The following is a 24,584-nucleotide window of genomic DNA, read 5'->3' as shown; positions in this document are numbered from 1 at the left end:
TCGTAGCTGTACATGTTTTTAGTGAGCTGCTCAAATTGACCTGGCCCTGGGGCTTCCCGACTTAAAGGACTCTTGTCTCGTCTTACCTCACATTGGGGCTTACAATGTGGCTGACCTGAGGCTATGAGAGGCAGACTCGTGCACACATGCTAACACACAACATTTTTCTCTAAGCAGTTTAGACATAAACCTCATGACTTATTTGTTTGCCTTTCTCATATGAACGTCGCAGCAGGAGAATGTCCGCCTTAGATGCCTTCTCACCAACAGGAACATTTCTGGAACCTTGAGGGGCAGAGCATGCAGGAGGCAGGACCTGACGTATTAATTCCGTTGCGGAAATCACATAAATCTTTACAGCACATGAACACCGTCGTTGGCCTTGATCGCCAAAAGCTATTGAATCTCATTATCTTACAAACTTGACATTATTGTTGGTGTCTTCTGTGACTGGCACCTATTTTTCCATTGTGCTATTTCTTTTCTTCCAGTTTAAGCTGAATCTTCTTTACTTTTTCCAGCTTTATTGTCACATGGGCTCACTGTGACATTTTCTGGATATTTTATTTGGGGGCTGATAGTAAACGTTCCAGAGCCACTGACTCACATTGACATTCTGGAAAATGTCTTGACTTCAGTGCATCTCCTAAAGCATCTTTCCCCACACACACCCACACACACACATACAAGCAGAGAAGTGACAACATAAAACGTCCAGGTTGTCACCCTACATCATCAGAATACTATCACTGTCATTCACCGAAAAGCATCTGTTTGCTGGGTGAGATTGTGTATATACAAGGAATAAAGGGGTACATAGAGGGCAATATGCGACTCTGCCAACAGATTTAAGCAAAGCTCTCCTGATGCAGTTGTGTTCATTTGAGCATGACAGAAAAGAACGCACAGAGTGAAGAGTGTGTTTTCTTTAGGACACATGCGCTGTGCTCACCCTTCCCCCTCCAGACACTGTCTGCCTACAAGGCATTCCATTAAGAGTCTCACACTGAAATTGAGAGTTTGTGAAATCTCATTTATGTTTATCATGAATTAAAAATGGTATTGTTGGCAGCCAATCCTCTTACAGTAAGCAGTATTGGGAGACAGGCATGGCAGACTTATCTCACCCAACAGTGAGCCTATACAGACGAGGCCTTCTGTGTGTGTGTGTGTGTGTGTGTGTGTGTGTGTGTTGTTCGAGGTGAGGGTGGGGATGGAGTCTGCCTCCATCTTCTCAGAAAGCACAGTTCAAATGTGACCTAAATAAAGGTGTTGCTCTGTCATATGAAAACAGTTCTGGTTTAGTTTTGTGTGTCTCGTCTAAGCAGAAAATTTGTCACACACATAATACTCATCTTAACCGTGCAACCTGCTGTGGGATCTTGTGTGTTTGATAATTGGATAATGTTAAATCTTTTTTTCTTTTTTTCTGGCTACCTCTACACCCCCAACCCCCACAGGCTTCCACGCCGTACAGCCTGGAGTCTGAGTCTTTGGGGATGGAGTGTATGATCTCTGGAAGTGCCTCTCCAACGCTGGCAATCAACACTGTGACTAACAAGGTACTAGAGCCAGCCATCCAGCCTCCAGCTTCAACACACACCTGGCTACACGGCTGCACCCTGACCCCACCCACTTCTCTAACCACCTACAGCACTATTCCCCACAGAGAGAGGAGCACTCTAGTGGAGGGGAGATTCATGCACGCACAAGCACACGCTCCTATTCCTAAAGCTTCTCTGCAATGCAACCCACACCAAAATACACAACTATCTGCACTGCAGCACCTTTTTTCCCTCCACAACAACAGGCAGCAGGCTCTTGTTATCTTCAGCACGGAAATATGATGCTCACACTGATACTTGGCGCTTTGCAACCCCGTAGACCTTATACAACCCTGAGTACACATGTAATGGGATCTTCCGCATTCTGCATGGGATGTCTGTATTGGCACCTATAGTGGAGGTTGACGCCCAGAGTCGTGTTTCTCTTTCTGTGACCACATTACGCTGCCGCACTACAGGTGACCACCCCTGCTGCTGCCTCTGTCTGCTCTCAGTGGGTGTTTTCTTTTTTTCTAATATGTGTAAAAGCTTGCACAACACAGAGCAAAGCTACAGGGACTGCTAGCTGTTAGCTTTGAGTGTGCCTCTCACTCTGAAATTTAAATAGGCTTTTTAACCTTAAGCTCTCATCCTCTGGGCCCGGTGGGGGCATCTCTCAGGAGTACTTTTAAAAAGCCTACAAGAGTCGCTTATTCATTTGCTGCAAGCATTACAAAAAATGGTTTAAAGTGAACAGGGGTGTTCATAGGAAAGAGGAGCTGGTGTGTGTACGTGCGAGAGAGACAGGGCTTCAAAAGTCTCAGCGTATGTAGTTGTGTGTCAAAACTTGTGTGTACATGTATGTGGAGAATGTTAAAGAGACTCCCAGCTTGTTTTGATGAGTGTCACTGACAGCTAGGGGCTGTTTCTACGGGGAACGTATAGTTTTTCATGTTTCTGTAGCAAACCGATTCATGGGCCCGAGTGCAGAGGAAAGTGACTCTTTTCCTCTCTGATTGCTCCGAACAGGCACATGCTAGCACAGCACCAGTCTCCAGGCATAATGTAAAGAGATAATGTAAATACCTCCAGTCAAATAACTCATATCAGCAAATTCAGGCAAACATTAAACGGCTTAAAAGACGACTACTGTTTGATTACAGGAGCAGATGACAGAACTTTTTTTTTTTCGCTTGATTGTGATGGAATCTGTCTTAAAGTGAACAGAAGACAAAGTAGAATAGCAACAGATCTCCTCGGAGAGAGCTTGTTTCTCACTGTCTTACACTGTAAACACACGGCTGGCCACGCCTCTTTCGGTGCAGTGTGCCAAGCCACAGGAATTCCCTCTCTCTGTTTTTCTCTCTCTCGCTTTCTATTCCAGTCTCTCACCCTCATTCCCGCCTTCTCATATAGACCAATGGGAGACGCTGGTGGGGACGACTACTGAACCAGCAAGAATCTCCTCTCTGTCTCTCTTCTGTTGGACATTCCTCGCAAGATTGCCCTACGCGCCTTTCTCACATAGACTCAGACTTTTTTCACTTCCCCCCTAAAGGTTGTGTTCTGAGGCGGCCCCTTAACATTGATGTGGATGTGATGAAACTCTGGCACAGAAGTGTGATGCTGAAGGGACAGAGGGGATTGTGGGAAGTGTGTTTGCTGATGAATAGTCAGGACTTTTTCTCCTCTTCCTCGCTGTCTCACATCCCTCGGTTCGGTCCTGCATGGAGGAATTGTGCGCAACGCTGGCTGGCATTGTTGGAGACACCTGGGCCAATCTTGCTTTGATTTCATAATCCATGTCTCATGCTCCAGATTAGGCCCCCATGTAAAAGACACCTCTGGCTTTTTTACTAAGAATAGATCTCTGACTCGCTCGCCTGTTAGTTAACACTGTACATATAGTATTAACTGTAGAGTCGCTCCTGCCTTTATGAGCATGCTTGCCTTTGTCCATGTGTTTAGAACCGTATTTGTGTGTATTATGGTCGTGCATGCATTTACATATGTGGGTGAGATGTGACTGGTTGTTCGTCTGTGACGGTGCGTGCTTGAGTGGGCGTCTTTATTCAGGGGACTGTGGGGTCTGCTTAACCCACAGAGCATTGAGGTTCATCACACTTTATTGGTGAGTAGAGTAAAAATAGAATGTGGTGAGCGACTTATGGCTAAAAGGCTGTTTTATGACTTCATTACACATAACATTTGTATTTCTATGGCGCGCTGTTTTTGATTAGCATTGTCAGGCTGATTTTGTAGACGTGCCTAAGCCTTCAGTCTTAGCTGCTCATTGAGTTCCCCTTCACGCTAATGAACACTGGAGCCAAGCGTACACAGAGTGGAGGAAGGCTAGAGTTGCCTAATGAGCTTCTCTTGCTACCCCCCTATCCTCCTCTCTTCCTTGAACAACGTTGGCTGGAGTCAGCATTTGCACTCTCAGTTTCTTTTCGTAAATCGTGATATGTCTTTCTTATTCTCCCAGTGCAGGAGCCAAGCTCCATATTAAAAGCTTAATATGATCGGACGCTCTCTTTCTGCTTGTGTTCGCCCTGGATTCAAACCAGCATGTTAGTCAGCAGGCCAATCAGTCAAAGAGGGGCTGCCTGGGTTTCCTCGCCTCCTTGTGGCCCCTAGTAGCTCACTGCTGCTCAACAGAAGGACAAGAGGCTTCAGTCCGATGCTGCTGCTGCCGCTGAGAGGCAGCGTGCTGGGCAGGGTCGGGGCACTCTGCCTGCCTGGAGGCTGCTGCCACTGCTGTCTCATTGTGCTGAGCACAGAGCCCACTCTGTTCTGCTCCCAGTGATGAGCAGAAGCCACCATGCTGCACTCAGTCACACATGCAAACACTCACACAGACACACCGCTCTCGTACTGCCAGGCCCTCTTTCACTGCAACGCCATCAGTGCATTACAGCCATTCCTTTCTCACAATAAAAAACTCAGCACATGGGCTATTCTCTCTTGGTTTCATTATATTCATTATCAGTATTGTTCTTCTTAATATCGTCTTAATTGTGTGATGGCACACTTTATTCGGGAAGGGTGGGAGGGCTAAACCTTGTGAGACAATAATTAAGATTGTCGTCCTGAAGTGCTTCGGCTAGTTTCGCTGCTATATTGAAAGGTCAGCGTCTCGGCTGCACTGAAATCCTTTGTTAGCTGTCCCAAACGGATTTGCGCTTGGTGAGCAGATGTGGCTGACATCGCCAGTAGTGTGACCTTTAGTGATGGGAATGTCTCAGCTGTCTCCAGACCCCTTCACACGTTCAGCCGGAACCCCTGAGTGACTGTGGTGGGTGTTCAAGAGCACCCTCTGTCTCCCACACACATTGATAAAAAAGTGGGGGAAAAGTGCTCTGTTATCATGATTTGTCAGCAACACAAACACACAGAAAAATACAGACATGCTCAAGCTTAAATTTCCGTACTAAATTACATCTTATTATGAATAACAGCTATAGACCAACATTAGTTTCATACCCGTTCTCTCTGAGGAATGCTGACATGCTCTACCGTCAGCAGGACTGGAGATGACACTGGGAACGTTAATGTCCGCGTTTTGTTTGTGTTTCTGTGAGAGAAAAAGCTAATGTGCGTGCATGTGTTTCAGGTGGCATTGTACAACACAGACCAGGAGGGGAGCGACAGTCCAAGAAGCAGCCTTAACAACAGCCTGTCTGATCAGAGTCTGGCCTCTGTCAATCTCAACAGTGTGGGCAGTGTGCACAGCTATACACCGGTAAGACCAAGGACATTTCTACATATGGACAATCTGCAGATGTTCAAAAAAATGTTAGAATTCGACATGCACAAATTGATATTAAAGAAGTGTAACCTAATGCAAAAGGGCCTCAAGGACCTGAGTTTTCTAATTCTATTATAAGACTGTAGTTATCAGAGTTATATATAAAGGTACTGCCCATGCAAGGCTCTAAACGTTATTAGAGGAACTATACTGGATTCTTAATTTGATGGAAATCCAGTGTAAAATCAGGATAAGAGTTACATTTAACCTGTTTGGGGACTTTGTCATAAGCTTGGCCGCATCATTGTTGACCAGTTGTAAGCAGTTCAAGGATGTCTCACTCAGGCAAGGTGAAATGGAAATCACAGTTATAAATGTTGGATGAAATGAACGCAGTATTATCACCACTATATAAATTACAGAAACAGAGGACCTGAGTTTAGCCGTGTTTATCAGTCGGTAGAAACAGGAGCGAAACGAACAATTTACATTCTGGTCAAGATTCAAAGCCTGACACAAAAGAAACCCGTAGTAAAACTTCTGTTTAGCAATTATCTGTCATCCAATCGTTTACAGATTTGAATACAACAGACGGGTTAAAACATCTTGCGGCTTGAAAGACATGTATAATTTAATATAATCTGCATAACAACAGAATTGATACCTATTATCTGCCAGAGCAAGACAGAACCTTCGGGAACACCACAAAACAGAGACTCAGTGTCACAGAGAAAGTCCTGTCAAACAGGTATTAAGAGAACCAATCCCAGGTATGCACTGCTACAAAGGTTCCTGTGCAGTATCTTGGATGCCAAAGACATGGTGCCCCTGCTGTTCCTCACAGGGAGAATCGAGTAGGATTGTGACATTCAGATTTATGTAGATGTTGCAGCTCATAACTGTGTCTTGGAGGGATATATCTATAACAGGATATTTATATAATTGTTGTATAACTGTTGTTTTTTGAGCACAAAGTGTGAAGGCCTAATGATAAATTCCCTTTTTATCCACATTTTTCATGCTGTGGGGGAGCCATGGTCACTAATTGAATGAGAATGAAACACTGCCAGACTTATAAAGTGTACTGTATCACATATTTCATCCGATCAGAAAACCTCAGGAGGCTCTCTTCAGAGGAGCCAGTGCTAGACAGCAATAGACCGAGGTTCAGGGTGGACATGCACTTGAGTACAACATCAGGAAGGGAGTTAAGGGATACAGAGGAAAATGTGCACGTTCCTGGAAGCGAGACAAAGAGAAGCGCTTCCTCTGATGTCCTCCCACCAGAGATGCCCCCTCTTTGGTGTGGTCCTCCTGCATCCTAGAGTGCTCCCTGCTCCAGGCACTGGGCATCGATCGACTCAGCCTGATAGATGTGCTCTCTCTCTCTCTCCCTCCCTCACAGCCGAAGCAGCAGCTCACAGTAAACACTCGGCTTTATTATCACCTCTTCGCTCTTGCCCAAACCAGACTGCGAGCCATGCACTTCAGCGGCTTGCCCAAATCCTGAAAGAGGAAGACGTTATGATCAAAAAATTGGCCCTGACCTCTCTCGTAACTCAAGCCCACAGTGGACACGGGTCAGGGAACTGCTTTGTTTTGCACCACTGCTCTTGTAGACAAACTTATTTCTGGCGAGAGCGCCGCTTGCTGTCTCACACCCAGTGGCAGTGCTGCCCACACAAATACATGGATAAAATGGCTGCTTATTTGTACAAGGTATTGCTATTGATTTTGATTTATATACATTTTGCTCGGGCCACTTGGGTATTGGCTTTGTGTCCATTCCAGTTGCTCTCTTAATGTTGTGTGAGCCGAGGTGGTAAGCACTGACCTAGATTGTTGCCGTTTGTGTAATTGTTCTTAACATATTGAGTGACTGACACCTCTTCAGGCAGAAACAAACATTGTTGTAGGAGCTCATCAGTGTGTGTGTGTTTGCGTGTGTGTGAAATGTACATATGTTCACATAAACCACTTTCATTAAATATTCTTGAGGTTTTCTGTTTTCTGTTCCTGCTGTTCCATGACCAGATAAGCACAGCCAGTATCTTTGGAAAGTATGTATATTATTAATGTCTACATCTGAACTTCTCAGTGTTCCTAGTATAGACCCTATAGTCTTTTGAGCAGATGTAGCTAATGTTTTGTCTTCTTTTTCTTTCACACATCCTTTACTAATTTAACAGTAAACTTATTTTTCTTGCAGTATTGTTCCCCTTTTTTTTTTAATTGCAGCTTTCTTTATTTCTTTATCATCTCTCCAGGTGACCACTCACCCAGAGCCTGTGTCCCAGGCTCTGAGCCTCCAGCAGCCCCCACAGTACAACATGCCAGACAGGGACAAGCAGCTCCTGTTCTCTGAATTTGAAGATCTCAGTGCCTCCTTCCGCAGCCTTTACAAGTCTGTTTTTGAGCAGTCCTTCAGCCAACAAGGTTAGTGGCCTCACAGGAGCATCAAGTGGAAACCTAATGGAGAGGCCAAGCTTCACTTATCAAGAACAGGATGATTCTCAGAACAATTTTCCCAGTGTGGGTTTGTTCTTAACAGCTGGGGCTATTGAGAGTCTTTAACAGCTAATTACCTTCACTTAGAAGTGAACAGATTTTCAACATGCTGACGAGCCTATGGAGCAACTCTACACTGAATATATTCATGGTCTTTTGCCAGTGCAGCATGGAAAAGGATGTGGAGGTCCTGTACGTCTAAGTGCGTCATTTGACGTCAGAGTGTGTCTCCACATGTGTCTTAATCAGGGATGGGGAACCTTTTCCTATCAAGACTCTTGATAGGAAAAGGTTCCCCGTAAAAAGTTGAAATGGCTCTTGATTCAAGAGCCATTTCAACTTTTTACATCTCATATTTTGTGCACTTTTTCTTACTCTGCTTTGTTAGAGTACTTTTATTTGATCTAACTCTACCTTTCTCTGAAAGGTGCTATAGAAATACATTTTATCTATTTTGCATTGACCGCCATCTGTTGGGATGGCTGCGCCTTCTTCTCTTTGGCTCTCTCGGTTTCGTTTTAACCTAAAAAACGTTCTCAAACACATCCTCACCTTTCGTAGTTCCATGCATGGCTTTCAGAAATAGTAATTCCTTACACGAATCAAACTCTGCAGTGAGCCCATGTTTAAAAACGACTAATTGGCCGGTCTTTGTTATGGCTGTTGTTTCATCACAAGCCAGAGTGAAAAGGATCAAATATCTTGCGGTGTCCTTCGCTGTTTTTTCCATATTCTTGTGCCCAATCAGTAATCCATGCTGACACTTTGGAAGAATTTTAATTTGTGTGTGGAGACATTCCAGACAACCTCCAAATGTGATCAGAGCAATTGGATCTCAATGTGTCCTCAAAGCATCTCAGGTGCATTCACTCTTCCCCTTTTGATCAGATCAACCAAGACATATGTAAATGCCAGTTATGAACAAGGCTCGAGTTTTAACAGTTGTATCATTAATTAACTATTAATATGCCACCAGTGTTGCTTTATATCCTCAATTTACTTGAACTGCTTCTGTATGTTGTTATGTGTGAAACGTTTTCTCATGCAGGCTGTTGTTTCACTCGAGAGGTGAGGGGGGTTACAAGCAGCCCAGGTCCTGAGTAAATCGGTTGGCTTTGAGCTCAATTTGTCATAATGATAGGGATCCTGTATGAGATACTGCGTAGTGGTGGATAGAGCCCAGCTTTCCAAAAGCCTGTGAATCCCTGTAGAACCAAATGCATTTTTTTTCTTGTAATCTGATTGACTGATAAACAAAGAGCCCTTGACAAGCGGGTTATGAGCAAAGTAGACTGAGCTTTCTGTGTATAACCTACTTTCACAAACCAAATGCATTTCATGCTAATGTTTTCAAAGAGTTCCTCTCCTCTAATCTATCATCTATGTTTCATTAGTTGAAAGTTGTTACCTTTTTTTATGTGCATAAAAGTGAAATCTGTTAGTCAGACAAGCTCTAGCAATTAAAAAGCGTAAATAATCGAGCTAGAGGATTTCACACTCTGCCGCTGTAGACAGTGAGCTAATTCACTGGCTTTGATAATAGGTAATGAGCTCGCATTATTATTCTGGTGTTGCGTTAATTGCTTTCTGTATTTCCCTGGTTGGACAATGGGCTTTCTGTGCCGATAAGAGATGCACCTTTGTCACCCCTGCAGTGAGTGTTACGTGCCGATTGTGGAGGTGCGGGACTGGAGTCAGCTCTAAAAGCACTCCAGTGAAATAGGTTTACTGTGCCAAAGCTGTGAAGGACAGAGCCTCTTAAGACCACTCCCCAACACTCAGATGATTGCAGTGGGGTGTGCAGATGTTCATGCTCCTGTCATGTCTGTTAAAGAGCAACGCAGCAGCACTATGGTTTTGTCAAAGACGATCCGGAGCTGTGCGAGACGGCAGCTCGGGCTCGTGGACCTCAGAGTCACAACTGGTGCTGAGTCATTCCCTGAAACAACAAAATGGCAGCTGGTCTGTCTCAAGTGTAGAAGTACTTAAACACAGGAGGACCACATTCCATCATTGTAAGATGTTAAGATACATGACCTAAGTAAGTGTTTTAACATTTGAAGATCCCGGCTCTTTGTGTTTGTGTTGAAAGTGCATTATACTAATTCACCTAAATCTGAAACCATGACACTGGTGTTTGTATTGGACTTAGAGTCTTTTCAGGAACCCAGGCTCCAACTAAACGTTTTCATCTGCAATTAATTTGTCAATTGTTTTATTCAGTGATTCCCAGAGCCCAAGGTGACGAATTGCAAATTGCTTTTTCTTTAAAATCCGTTTCACACATACATTCAATTTACAACAAACGGAATCAGAGAAAAGAAGAAAATCCTTCCACCTGAGAACGTGTTGACATTTGTGCTGGATAAACGTTGAGTCAAAAGAAAATTAGGCAACAATTTTGATGATTGATCAGTTGTTTAAACGATTTTTCAAGCTGTTTGTTCTGGCTTATATTGCTGGCTTTCTGTTTTACAGCTCTGTAAACATTAAAAATTGATAATTATTTTGGGGTTTTTTGGTTACACAGAACAAGATGTGTAAAGACGTCACATAGGCTCTTTAATCCATATGATTATAATCATGAGTTGCAGCGGTGGATGAATGATTTTTTGTATTTGACAATTTGTTTCAGCACTCCTTCACCTTTGTGTTTGTGTGCTTTTGTTTCCCAGGTCTCATGGGAATACCGTCAGATTCATCCCAGCAGACCCACACCTCCTGCTCCTATCAACACTCCCCCAGTGGCACCATAAGTACACAGAACAACCTGTCAAACAACCAACCCAACAACCACCCCAACAGCCACCCGGCCAACAGTGGCCAGGTCCCCCTGTCCCATCCTGCCCAAGCCCACCCTGGCCATGTCTCGCCCCATGCGCCGCACCTCCCGCAGCACGGCGGCCCCCACAACCAACACAGCCAACACGCTCAGCACAGCCAACACACTCAGCACCAACAGCACTCCCAGCACTCCCAGCACCCCCAGCACGCTGCTCATTCCCAGCACGGGCAGCACCCATCGCAACATCCGTCCCACGGCCAGCATCCGCAGCAGCACACGCCGCATCCCTCCCAACACACGCAGCACAGCCAGCACCCTCCTCAACACGGGCAGCAGCATCAGAGCCTCTCCCACCAGCCCCATCCTACCCAGCAACAGATGGCCTGCAACCCAGGTAAGACCCTCTGTCCGCCATCGTCTTGCCTTTGAACCACTGTCATTGTTTAGTTGTCTCCTATTTTTAATCAAAGACGATATGTCCACGAGTGTCGGGCCTTATCTTTAACCGTAAAGCTTTGAGAAATTGTTTTAGGTACATACCAGTAAATCATCTTCTGATTGATTATCTTTGCTTTTGTGAGAACAAAGCAACGTTGCATCCAGAGACTATAGTGCCAATACAGAGTCGACTGACTCCTCCTAGTGGCCTCAGTGCAGTACTGCTCTGTTTAAAAGCCTGAATAACGGTTATATTTAGCATTACCTTCGTACTCATTTGGCATTAAAGACTGCCTGCATGGCTTTGAAAATGTGACTACAGTCAAAATCCAACATCTGCATGCATCACTTAACCCATAGGTAATAACAATTACAGAATCCATCATTATGTAGTTGTCCAATAATAATGTAATTAGGACTAAATCTGTATTTGTCCCACAAGTGAAGAAAAATCACTTGTGTGCTTCACATCTTCTATCTTGTATTGATAAACCGAGTAACAGTGTGAGTGTGTGTGTGTTTTACAGGTTTACTGTCTGACTGGTATCCAAATCTGGATGCACTGAAAGAAAGCTGCCGTATTGCTAGCAGCTACAACTGGGCTGATGTCGACCTTTCACCTTTCCAAGGTGCGATTTGGATGCTATGAACAGATCTCACTGCTTTTACAAATACTAAACAAATACTAATGAAATAAACATAAGTTTGAGACGGTGCTATTTTATTTTCTGTCTCAGATGTTTCTCCTGTGTTCTTGCATGATCAGAGGAAACAAACATTTGGAGCCAGGAGCTGATAGAACAGCGCTGGCCAAGCTTTTGATTGAGTCCTCAAGTGTTGACACTGTGGAGTTGATTATGAGTTTAATTAAACTGAGCTCTTCAATTAAATAACACTGCCTTCAAGTTTAATTACCAAAACACAGAGCTCAGCAGGTCAGTTTATCCAATTACAGTCTAGGACTGCAAGGTAGGATGTTTTTTAAGTATCACCCACTGAAGGTTACTGACATAATGAATATATATTGCAGTGAAGTCTTTGCTGCTTGTTAGAGAAAATTAATTTCTCATTTGCTAAATTTATATTCCTTGCAGGTGCAGTTACATATCTGTAACTGTCACAAAGGTATTAAGGGTGCAGACTGATGCTGTCACTGGCTCTGACAAAAGTAATAAATAATAAGTCGGATAGTTGTATTGTTAAATATAAGTTGTTATGTTTGTGCTCCTCAGGTTTAAGAGACAGTATGAGACAAGCTGAGTTGAACAACTGGTCCCTGGAACCCACCCAGATCGCAGACCTCTGCTCGTCCATCAATCAGTTTTTTGCCCGCACCGGTGTAATCCAGCCACAGGGGGCAGTGCAGCCCTCAGTTTGCCTCGGCTCCATGCACCCCAACAAACCCAGCCAGCACCTCAACACAGGTTTGTCAGCCGTCGATCCTGAGACTCTAAGGCAGATAATGAATTAATCAATATAAACATCGCTTAAATGAGGCTGGTTTTGGTTCTGAAATGACTGGATGATATCCGCTAAGATTGTTTTTGAAGTTATTTGTAATTATATAGATAGACACATAGACACATTAGCCTGATCTTTAGCCTGAAAAATTATCTATATAATATATATTGAAACATTTATTCATTCTTATATTGGATGTGTTTTTCCCTCTTGGGGGGGGGGGTCATGTAATTGTACAATATAAATAGTATAAATGTTTAGTATCTATTGCAGTATCCCTTTGTCTGTTTGCCTGTAAGCAGAAATATGAATTTATCTGAAGTTTTTCTTTTACTGACTTCTGAGTCCAAAATGAAAACAGATGACAGATTTATAGTTTAAGCACACTACAGACTAAATGTATTGTCACTCAAATCAACTCACATTTTAAAGGTGCAAAGGCCACTGGTTATTCAACAATACAGTGTAGCAGTGAACTTTAATTCAAATATAGTGTTGCGCAGCCAGAATGTAGCTATGTTTTAAAAATACTTAATAGAACTTTTTCACCTGGTACCTCTGCAGAAAAACAATCTTTTTCTAATGCATCCTATGAATTGTATCTGGTTCTCTTATTACTGTGGTTTTAAATTAAGTTTTGTTCTGATTCCCTCCTCAGGAAATCTCTACATGGACTCCAGACAGAGCATGTCCATGATGGGTCCTCCAGGATACCCCCACATGCCCCCCATGAACAGTGCAGGACCCACGATGACAGGTGACATAAAGTGCCTTCTATCTGTGGAAACACTTACAGCCATTGTGTTTCCCTATGTGATCAGTTTATATACAAAAGCACCACATTGAGTTCCCCTGACCAAGAGAGCAGCTGGGTGGACCTAACTCTTCCTTCCCCCTTTGTTTTCTCCAGGACACCACCCACAGATGAACCAGCAGCACATGATACCTACCAGAAACTTCCAGATGCATCGTATGCCAGCTGACGACATCCAGGACGACTTTGATTGGGACTCCATTGTCTAGCCCCTAGACCTCCTTTTTTTTGCAAAGAATGGGGAGCAAGGAGAGGAGGAGGAGGCTGGAGGAAGAAGCCAGGCTGAGCTGAAAGGCCGCAGCAGGAGGAGGAGGAGAAAGAGGCCGTTGTGGGTGGGATGCAGAACATTTGATACGCTCTGGAGAAAGACAGACTTCAGAGTCCTGACATTTTTACAAAAGCAAAACATACATAGAAAATGTTAAACTTTGAAGACAATCATATATAGTCGGACATGTCAATGTGATTGCATACATACTTGTCTAGAGGCAAGTAGAACACATTCAAGTCTAAACCACATGCTCCTCAGCTCCTCAGCCAGCCCTCTCCCCGTCCCCAGCCAGCAGCCTTCCAAAGTCTGAACCCCTCCCCCCCGACTGACCCCCTGCTCCGTAACTGTTATGTGATTTGAGCGACGTGTTCAGCTTGTAATTCTTCTCGTGTTGACATTGGCCTCAGCTGTCTCTTGGATGAGTTTATCTCTTTTTTTAGATTTTCTTTTTGTTTTGCTTTGTTGTTTTTTTTAAAATTTGTTTTGAGGAAACACAGGCCGTCTCTGAGTAATGTAATGGTGCTTGTTGGTCACTTTTTTGGGAGAAAGAGAAAGCCACACTGTGGCTGAACCGGTGGTGAAAGTCAGGTTTACAATAACTGAGGTTTTGTACAGGGTGTTAAATGTTTAAGGCTTGATATTAAACAAACCAAGGGAGAGAGATAGTGAGAGAGAGAGAGATCACAGAGGGCGTTGTGATCTGTTTTCACAACCAACCAATGTGATCAGGCTCACTGCAGCAGACAGGTAATGGGATTACATTTTCTAAGTTTTCTGTGTCTCAAGATGAGTGAACATGGTGAGTGTGAGTCGATTGTGATACCAGGGAAGTCAGACATTTTGTCTTTTTTAAAACTTCATTGAACTCATAGGAACCGGATGTTGAGTTTCTCTGTGTGCATCGTGCAAATTTATATTTGCTCCACCAATCAGAAGCTGTCATAACATTAAAGTTTTAATGGTTAAAATGTTCAGTTTTACACGAGAAGCCAATTGATCATCAAACACGCCAGCATCAGTCAATAACTATTAAAATGAGTCCAACCGACATTTGGACCGACAACTTTCATCCGGTCTCAGTTTATCGCAGATCGATCAGTATTGGCATATATGTCAGCCAATAAGTGAGAATAAAAAAATACCAAAAATATGTCATAATCTACTCCGCAAATATGATCATAATTCTTGATTGAAAGACGGACTAGATTGATTGGTGGATTTTATTAAACCATGTTAAGCTGCCCATCCTCTGCCTGTAGCTCTGTATACACTGAATCTTCTCATCTTAATTTTCCAATAAAAAGCCATAAATCCAATTTCCCAAAAAAAGTTTAAAACATCCATTTGTATCGAAATCCAATTATACTAAATTATAATAACAGAATAAGATCAGGTTGAGTAATTGTTTTAAGCTTCACTGACTTGAACAATTAAGAGACAAAAAACAAAACAATAGAACGCTCACTTAAGCTCTTGTGGAAAACTAATGATCAGATGTAGAACTCGACTTTGATTTTCATCCAAAGTCACATTGTGTACATCAAAAAGAGTTTGATGCTAACTTCAGTGTTATTTGTCACTTCTGACATTTGAGTTATGGATTTGAGTCTTTTTATTTAAACTCATTTGAATTTGCTATTATACAATCATAACAGAATGAGAAATGTGATTCATACAGTACATGCAGTGTGTGTTTGTGTGTCAGTGTGTGTGTGTGAGCGTTTGGTTTTATTGTAAAGTTAGGGCTATGATGCAATCATCTCTGTACTATCTATGAGCACAAAAGCAGATGCACACAGTGATCTAAAGACTAGATTAGAGATTTTGTGTTTTAGTGAGAAAGGGTTTCTCAAGCACAGAACAGGGAGATCAGTGGTTGTGGAAACTTTTCCTCTGTGTCCTGTAACAAGTGACTCGCCAATCAGCCCGGAGCTGAACGTCCGAGACACAATGTGAGGAAACAAAAGGCCCTTTGCACACTCTTACTTTTTGTCGACCTTAACCGTTTTTAAAGATGCAAAGCACCTCCTGGTTCCAGTAGCAATTCACTCCCACAGTTAGACTATCTGACCCCTAGTGGCAGATATGGGGCATTGTCTACACTTGATGATGAGAAACTGCTGAGCTGTGTGTGTGGTGCTTTGCATCTGTAACACTGTGTGTCCCTGTTTGTAGAAGTAATTAAATGCTTTCACCACTCACATGTAAATATGAAGCTACAGAAAGGAGACGGTCAGTGTCAGTGAATTTGTTACGTTTACACCTTTTTTATACCTTTTTAATTTTGTGTATGAGTTATATTATGCCCAACACAAAACATAAATCATTCAATCTAAAGTATTCCTGCAGAGGCCTACACACCTCTCAGGTCAGCCAGCTGTGAAGCAGGATTTTGGTCAGACATAGTAAAAGTCCTACACAATATTAAAGGTATTAAAAGGTCTGAATCAGGGTTTATTGCCAAGTAGGTTTGCACATACATTGAATTTGCTGTAGTTTGTATGTGCATAAGCAAAAATCTAACCCAAGGGAACCATATACAATCTGTGTAATATGAACGTTGGATATGAACAATTTGACGTATGTACATATACAAGGACGTTCAAGTTTCACAGTCAAGGTGTAAAGGCAACAAATTCACTAAGCTTAGCAAAAAGTCTGGGAAAGGAATGCTAGGCTAAGCTAAGCTATCCATCATCAGTCTGCAGTTTCATATTTGCAGTACAGACACGAGTGTGTTATCAGTGAGAAAGAAGGCAAATGAGATTATTTCCCCAAAACTACTTTGACCTTGAGACAATTCATCTACCAGGACTCTCGTAGTGACTGTTGTTTTAATATCTGGATGACAATCATGGATTTTTTTTAATGATATTGCATTATGTCTTTTGTTATTGTGAGAACAGGCACTTTTCAAGTCTCTGTTTTATTGGATATTACAGAACCATACGTTTCAACACAGAACCAGCCCGGTTTGACACTGTTGATCTCTCTTTTGAACCATGAAGTCATATTCTCTTCTTTCAATTGATACTGCCGTTCATTTTTATATTTCCAGCTAATATTCTTTTCTGTTTTTCTTACCAATCATTCACTCCTGCTTCCTCCACCTCACGTGGTCAATCCTCGCCTGTGGATCTCAACTACGAGTTTTTTAAAAGTTTTGTTCTACTGCCAGAATTTCATACCTTGTGTTCGGACATGATCCTTTAATCAGTCGACCCAAATCATGACTTTTTTTAAGGTGAGTGTGGATTCAAAGCACTGCAACCGAAGAGGGGAAAGAGCAGCGGTGTGTATTTGTTTGAACTCTATGGAGCTGAAATTAACCGTGAACATCCTGCGAGTCCTGGGTTGGCGGAAGGTGACAAGAGGTTCGGCTCTTCCAGGTGAAGACACCTGAACATGCGAGCTGCCATTTGAGCACATCAGCCCGAGGGACGACAAAAAACAGTTATATAAAAAAAGGGGGGGAAAGGTGAAGACAATGACTGGATCACAATCACAATTTTACATTTTGTCTGTATGTGTGTGTTTGTGTGTGTTTGCTTGTGTGAGTTGAATTTCTTTTTTTCTAAAAGATGATTTAGGTTTTAAATACCGCTGGACATGTACCTGCCAGAGAGATTATTATTATTGCGGAAAAAAAAGATGAAAAAAAAAAAAGCCTTGTTACAATATGGGAAAGAACTGCCAACAAGTACTGCTGATCGGGGCCTATTTTATTCAGTGCTGGTGTGTCGTGCTTGTATATATATGTCTTTTCAATCATCCCTTTTTTCCTCTTGGGGGTGGGGTATGGAGACTGGGGGTGGGTCTTCTTCACAAAAGAGAGGAGGGAAAAGAATAGAGTATTTTGTTATCGTCCAATCAGAGGGTGACAGTATGTATATATCTATATTGTATATATGTGATGAAAATGCGTTGGCTTTTTGTGTGACACTACCTTTTACCTGTACTATGGTTCTACATTCAGTGTTTCAGTGTTGATAATATATATTTGGTTTGTGTTTTTTTTTTTTGATTTTGTCTTTGTCATTTCTTGTATTTTTTTTCCTCCTATTTGTCCTTTTTTGTTTATTGCACGGTTTATTACTTTTGTTGTCCAATGAGGTGACACAGCTACTCTTTGTATTCGTTTAGTGCTGTAAAATAACTCAAGTGTTATTAGAATTGTCTATACCACCGCCCACCCCACCCCCTTCCCCAATATGCATGAATGGCACTTAAAAGAAATAAAATATGGTAACTTCACTGTGGAATAATGTGCTGCTTGAGCTTCTTTCACCTGAGAACTTGTCTCGACAACAGAACCAGCAGACTCAGCGATTTTTCTTGACAAGACTCAAAAGAGAAAACTTGACGTACCAAATGTCAAAGTGCAGATCCACCTTTTCCCACAACAGCTCATATCAGGGTTTTTGATTTGGTCCTCCATGTTTTTTTTTTTAGCACCAACATCTTTCAAACTCCACAGCCAGAGTAAAGCAATCTTTTCGTTCAGACTTGACATTGGACTGTTTTCATCAAGAAAGGACGTTTCACTAGTTTTTGAGAATTTGAGGAATGTATTTTGAATTAAAATGTCATTCATCAGCTATACTGCTTATCTTTGGAAGGCTGTGGGAGGCGGGAGCCAGTATCAGCTTTTCCAGCAGAGGTGTCTTAATGTATTTGCACTGTGATGAAAGCCAACTGCTGCCAGTCATTCTCACATCCACACCCACAGAGTCACCAAGTAACAGAAGCCAAATATTGGAGAACATCCGCACTACAAAGAGCCGCAGTCGGCCCGCAGGTTCGAATCCCAGAATCTTCTTGTGCAGCAGCCGTGTTGAACCACTGGCCTACTGAGTACAGTTCCATACAATAGAAAGAGTTCAGCCATGGCTACTCTGCATTAAAAATTCTGTAAAAAATTTAATGAATAAAAGTTGTGCTTCACACGACAAGAAAGGAGAATTTAATTGGTAGAAAACAATAAATATAACATCTTGTAATGTGCCATCTCATTTTCAAGAGGTTCCCTAAACATGAAATATAATAAAGGCAATAAACAAAAGGAAACAAAAAAAAGCTTTATATGACGTATAATAGAAAATTATGATAAACATAGGGACAGTAGATAAAGCAATATCATTATTTATAGTAATATAATTTTCATTAGTAGCAATATGACTAAAGGCCAATGTATATACCATTATCATTCTCATACATTGTGCAAACACAGGAGATTTAACACATCATTGTTCTACTTCAAGTTTGTAAAGTATTAAATGAAAAATCTGTTGTTAATCAAGTGTTTGTCATTCGCTGTTCATAAAGAGTTTAAAACCAGTTTTTAAATCAGTCTTTAAACCTAGAAGAAATCATTAAATGTGTTGATTGTCATGATCATTGAGGAAAACCTGTTGTTGGTCTTGATAAAAATGTTCAGCCATTTTCCCTCATAGCTCTTTTGAGATGGTGCTGGTTACTTTGAGTTTTGGCTGGACTCCAAGATTCAGCCTTTCTTTCTTCGGTTACTGTAAAAGAAATAGAGCAGGTCCAGGTCTGAGGAATCAGGACGTCAGGGACGCCTGGTTGTTCCCACTGAGACTCAATCCAGGAACAAGTTCAACACCACTGAGGGGATTCTGAAACAATTGGTGGAAGTTACAGTTCCTGCACAGAGACTTCAAACTGAAGCCTGAGTTGAACGTGCCAGTGATCCGGCACAGAGACGATGAACCTCTGGCTAAGAATCGAACACTAATGTGTTTTAATAACATCCACAGTGTCCTATTTTACATTTGGCCACAATAATGATTCGTTCCTCTGCTGTACATTCTATACATCGTCTTCTATCACGGGTCTACTGACCTGAAAACCTGACGTTTTCTGCGTAGTTATATTCACACATTCCAGGTCATAATCATCATTAATCAAAAAGACATTCCACACAAAAAAAGTTATGTGGGAAAAAGGCTTAATTAATTCCTGGGGCACATGCAGTGTTATAACATGTCGGCGGCTGCGTACGAGCTCCCAGAGAGAAGAGCTGACGATTACGAGTGTTGACTTGACTAGCGACAGATCGAGTTTCTCACTGGGGCAGATGCTCGGAGCAGCATTCTTCACTCGCATGTCTTTTATCACTAAAGGATGTGTTCCGACGACTGGGAGCTGCTGTGAAGACGTGTCATCTAATCTAATTGGTTTGAATCCATGATTGTTATCAGGGAGGTTAGGATTGAGATAATGATTTATTTTTGTCTTGCTGCATTTAATAAGTGTTTCTTTTTAACAATTCACCTCTGAAATATTGTGTACTGTATTTGTGTTTTCTTGTAGAAGTAGTAAGTATAAATAAAAAGATTTCTGAAATATGCATTCATAATTAGTTTTCCTAGTTTTGACAGTTGTATTTTTAACTATGCACTGTGTACATATCTGGGTCGATTACAGTTAGATTATGGAGTTTTCTTTCAAAAGTTATGTTTACAGTCAGCATTCCGCAACAAAACATTCTTGTGCTGTCGTTCTAAAAAAAAGATTTGTTTGGTTTTACATTTACATTTATCTTCATCAACATGGTCAATATCTCAACAGGGAACCTTGACTCTACACGTCAGTGCATTGTGTTTAAATGCTGATCCCAGGTTTAAACTGCACAGTAACAGGTGTCACCGAGTCCAACACAAGCATTCAAAGGCTCACGCCCGTTAGACGGTTTTCTGTTCTGTCACGCAGCATGAGACGGACAGACCACAAGATGATCTTGAAGGTTTCATTTCCTGCATAGTTTGCATCATACTGACACAAAAAATACTATCTGCCAATCGTTATGTGACTTTGTAAACTGTGAGATATCAACATCAGTATTTGCTTTTAGACATCCTGTAACAGCTGCTCTCTAACAGAAGTATGTTTTGTATACTAAGTAAATATGGCAAAAATGGCTCCACTTTCTCCAACTATCCAGAAATGAAGCCAAAATATCCTGGATATGAGCGATGGCATTTTGTGCATCCGGAGTTAGAGTCTGCTCTGTACCGATCTTGGGGAAATGTAAAGGTTTTTTTTATGGTCCATAATCTTATACAAGACACGTGTCCATTCAGATTGTTGATGTTTGTAAAACACACATTGTTTGTTTAAATGTTTCTTATTGACAGTATGTGATGAATACAGGATTTTCTCCGTCATATTCACATTAACTCTTCGTTATGAACGTTATCCTCTCTCAGTGTTGACCGGATGAAAGTGTTTCCACTCCTCTTCTGTCAGATGTGAATATTCCTGTTGTTATTATTTCATGGGCATGAAAACACTGACGGTTGATGGACATCCTCTCATGGAAGAAGAGGAGTTACAACTGTCATTTCTAAAAAAGCAGAGGGGCCTGTGACAGCTGTCGACCTGATGGATGTGGAGAGGTCAGGGGTTGGAGGAGTTCGACATCGGAGGTGGGAGCTTGTGAAAAGGGCTGACAGGGATCAACACACCTGATCGTGGGAGGCTTAAAACAAAGCGAGGCAGGAGCGGCGAGTGCATGAACGATCCGGTTTGATTCCTCCTGTGTACAGCATCTCAGAGATTCGGGTTCCTGACTGAAGACAAACAGAAAACTCCGAACAGCAGCTGCAGGAAACATAGAAACCTCGACTGAGGGGAATTCCTTTGAATTAATTAAATGACACATATTAATGACTTTGCATCCTGTTGCTGCATGAAGACACGCCCAAAGGTGCGGTGACATAGATAATCTCATAATTATATCCTTCACCTCTTGTAAACTCTCTTCTTTTATTGTGGTTTCATGTAGAACTGAAATAGATACACACTTTGTAGTGGGGGGTTTCCTCCCATTTGTGCCCAGTCAACACTTACTTATCTGACCTTGTGTTAATCTGAATGTAATACACACATGGCATAAGTTTTAATAACCTGGATGATAACTTTGTATGTAGGAGTCCTGATCCACCACAGTTCACTGGTCACCTGGCCATAACACAACGTGTTTGTTGTAGCACAGCGCCCTCTAGTGGCTGCAGACAGACGAACAGTGTGGCAGGATCACACTGAGAACTGACTATTGTTTGTCCCTTTTAGCATCTGAGCCCATTGTTCATAATTTACAGGGCTGTTTTTAAATCATAGTTTCATTTTAATAATCATCGCATTGATGGCGGCTTTTGCATGAATGTTAACCTATTAGTTAATTATTAAACCTTTATGATAAAGGGTTTTAACTGCAACCAAAACATGCAGGTTTACAAGTGCTTGAGGGTTTTATCCCCCCGACTGTTTAACACATTTTCCATAAAATGTGTGATATCATCATGGAACATATTGATTTTACATTATAGTGTTTATTTTGATGTGGTAAAGGATTTGATCAATATCACCCACTTCTTGAGAGGCTTGTTTATATGATACCTATAAAGAAAATAATCTACTTTTACTCAACTCTGATGCCAGATTAGATTGTGGAGAGTAAAAACACATACTAAGCACTACTACTTCTAATACAAACTAATAATGAAAGCAAACAAACAAAAATAACCAATAAATAATGATTGATAAGTTGTCATCTATTCACGTATCTTTAACTTTAAGGATAGTTAGGCTACAGTATTTGAAAATAACTAACTCTGAGACTTTATATAGTGATTGACTGTCCTCGTGAGAACATGATAATTATGTGTCTGCCTTACCACACACACACAATTAAAATTGGGTTTCTAGGTGAAAACAGATCTGTAATTAAAGTAAGAAAAGTCATTACATTACAATCACACCATATCTTCAGGCCACATTGTTTCAGTTTAACCATAATTGACTCACTTTAGATCATTAGTTTCCACTGTATCAGCTGCTGTGGGTCTTAGAATAAGTGGGCTGAGGACTGAACCAGGAACAGAAGATACACCACAAGCAAATGACAATAATCACCTGCATGGACAAATCATTTAAAAATAAAACGTTTTATATAAATAAAGTTATTTCCTGGATGCAGAGACAGCAGCAGCCTGCAGGTCTCATCGCCCTCACAGAGAAATAAGGCTGCTGGTTAATTGACCTGGTTTCATGTGGGGCTGCACGCACACGCACACGCACACAGACACACACTCCTCTTTAAAACCTGCCTGACTCCAACATGATGACCGGCCCATCGCTGCATGTGCGCGCTCGGCTCTGACAGGCTGCCTCTCCCAGCAGCACCAGTAGCACCAGTAGCACCACCCGGGTTCCTCCCGAATCTCCATCCGCCATTTTCAGCAGATTGAAAAGCTGCTAGAGACCCAAAAAAAGGCACATGCAGCAGGTAAGTGCTCGTGGAACCAAACAGACAGACAAAGATGAGGGAGGAGAGAGAGAAAAGCCTCCGTGCACCTTGACTCCAGCTTGGAGAGGAAGAGAGAGAGAGAGAGAGAGAGAGGGAGAGGGAGCAGGGTTGGTAGAACAAGGGGAACAATAAAGTGCATCCTGTAGCTGCTGCACCGGTTTCACACGGATCCGCCTGCTCTGACTCTCATGGTCAACTTTTCCTTCAAGGACAGAGTCACAGTGGCTTTAAATCCGCTTCATGCAACATCCGGCTGCGTTTGGTGCTTGAACTTCAGCTAGGGGGTAGGGGTGGGTGGGGGGTTTAAAAAATGTCTGATCACACTTCCAGCTCAGGAAAAAACTGATCCATTCATCCAGACAAGAAAAAGTGAATGCTTTTTATCTTGTCTTCTCAGGAGGTGAGGGGATAAGCTTCAGCTCAACAAATCTACACATGTGTCTGATCTGCCTTAGAGATCATATGAGCATCATTAAGTCTGTCAGGTCACATTATCATGAAGGGTTCATTTTAATGAATCGTGTGTTTGGGTGTGTGAGTGTGTGGGCTTATTACCTCATAGGTCAACAGCTCATTGTGCCACTTGCATCTGGCTTCTCTGGCAGCTGCAGCAAACTTACTGAAACACAAATGTCTGCGATGGAAACATGTTTAATCCTCAGGATTTCTGTAAATGAAAGAAAGCAGCGGTTGGATCAAACTAATTAGCAACTTCTCTGGTTATCCATATCCAGCTTCTCACATGTGAGGATTGGCAGTTTGTTCTCTCTGCTCAACGATCATCGTTGGGTTTGTAGGTCGAACCTTTGAGCTTTGGGGAGTTGTAATGAGCATTCTTAGCAAAAAATCAATAAATTTAGAGTTTATACTTCATTGAAGTGCTTTTAAACTGGTTCTTATCACAGCTCTGACAAGAGAGAGTTAAATATTGCAGCCCAACTGATTGGGGGAGACTTCTTTTTGAATTGACCATGATTCCTACAAAGAACTGTAATTGAAGCTTGAGATTTAACACTTCAGCCATTAACTGTATTTAAAACAACTAAAGAAAAATCAAAAACAAGCAAATATATTAGAATTTAGAAATGCAATGTTATAATGTAACATAAATGCACATCTTTTTCAATTTGTTTAGTCTGTCTGTTTTCATATGGGCAAACATAACTACCAACACTGATATGTCTGTGAAAGGCTCATATCAACCAATGAGCTGGTCCAGTTCTAGTAAACCTATTCAACGTGTTCTCTACATGTGGTTGGATTTGCATGACACCGTGTTACATCCGTGATGAGGAACAGGAACAGCAGTCTTCTTTCAGGAACTGAGGCAAGTCGTGGCCACTACAGAAATAATCCACAGTACATTTTGGGTGGTAGGCCTTTTTTAGTTTCATGCAAAAAAAACTCAATAATTTAAAGAACACTCTGAGATGCAGTTTATGATTTTATGATTCTTTAATTTTGAGAAGAATTCACCCACGTGTGCTGCTGCTTCCTAATCTATTCATCTTGTTGAAACTCACCCGAATATGGGAAATCTCCATCTTTGTAACTGAAAACAAAATTGAAAGATATTTAGTTTTTATAACATGCCATTGATGATGATGATGAGGATAATAATAGATTCAACATTGTCATTGTTTGGAGACTTTTTGGTGACGAATGGAATCTGTGGTTGCAGGTC

The 24,584-nt window shown here is 41.8% G+C and overlaps 1 protein-coding gene across 1 annotated transcript in view; it reads left to right on the top strand.

The window, feature by feature from the left end:
* The window catches only part of foxj3 (forkhead box J3), a 79,900-nt gene extending 62,081 nt beyond the window's left edge, over nt 1–17,819 (top strand). The window contains exons 5-12 of the mRNA XM_061070478.1: nt 1,461–1,562; nt 5,158–5,286; nt 7,560–7,728; nt 10,476–10,979; nt 11,551–11,652; nt 12,256–12,447; nt 13,143–13,241; nt 13,395–17,819. Coding sequence (XP_060926461.1) covers nt 1,461–1,562; nt 5,158–5,286; nt 7,560–7,728; nt 10,476–10,979; nt 11,551–11,652; nt 12,256–12,447; nt 13,143–13,241; nt 13,395–13,507 — 1,410 coding nt within the window. The 3' untranslated portion in view covers nt 13,508–17,819. The remainder of the gene's footprint in view (nt 1–1,460; nt 1,563–5,157; nt 5,287–7,559; nt 7,729–10,475; nt 10,980–11,550; nt 11,653–12,255; nt 12,448–13,142; nt 13,242–13,394) is intronic.
* The last annotated feature ends 6,765 nt before the right edge of the window (nt 17,820–24,584 follow it).

This window comes from Limanda limanda, chromosome 4 (assembly GCF_963576545.1).
Source record: "Limanda limanda chromosome 4, fLimLim1.1, whole genome shotgun sequence".
NCBI lineage: Eukaryota > Metazoa > Chordata > Actinopteri > Pleuronectiformes > Pleuronectidae > Limanda > Limanda limanda.
This window is presented reverse-complemented; position numbering and strand designations above follow the sequence as displayed.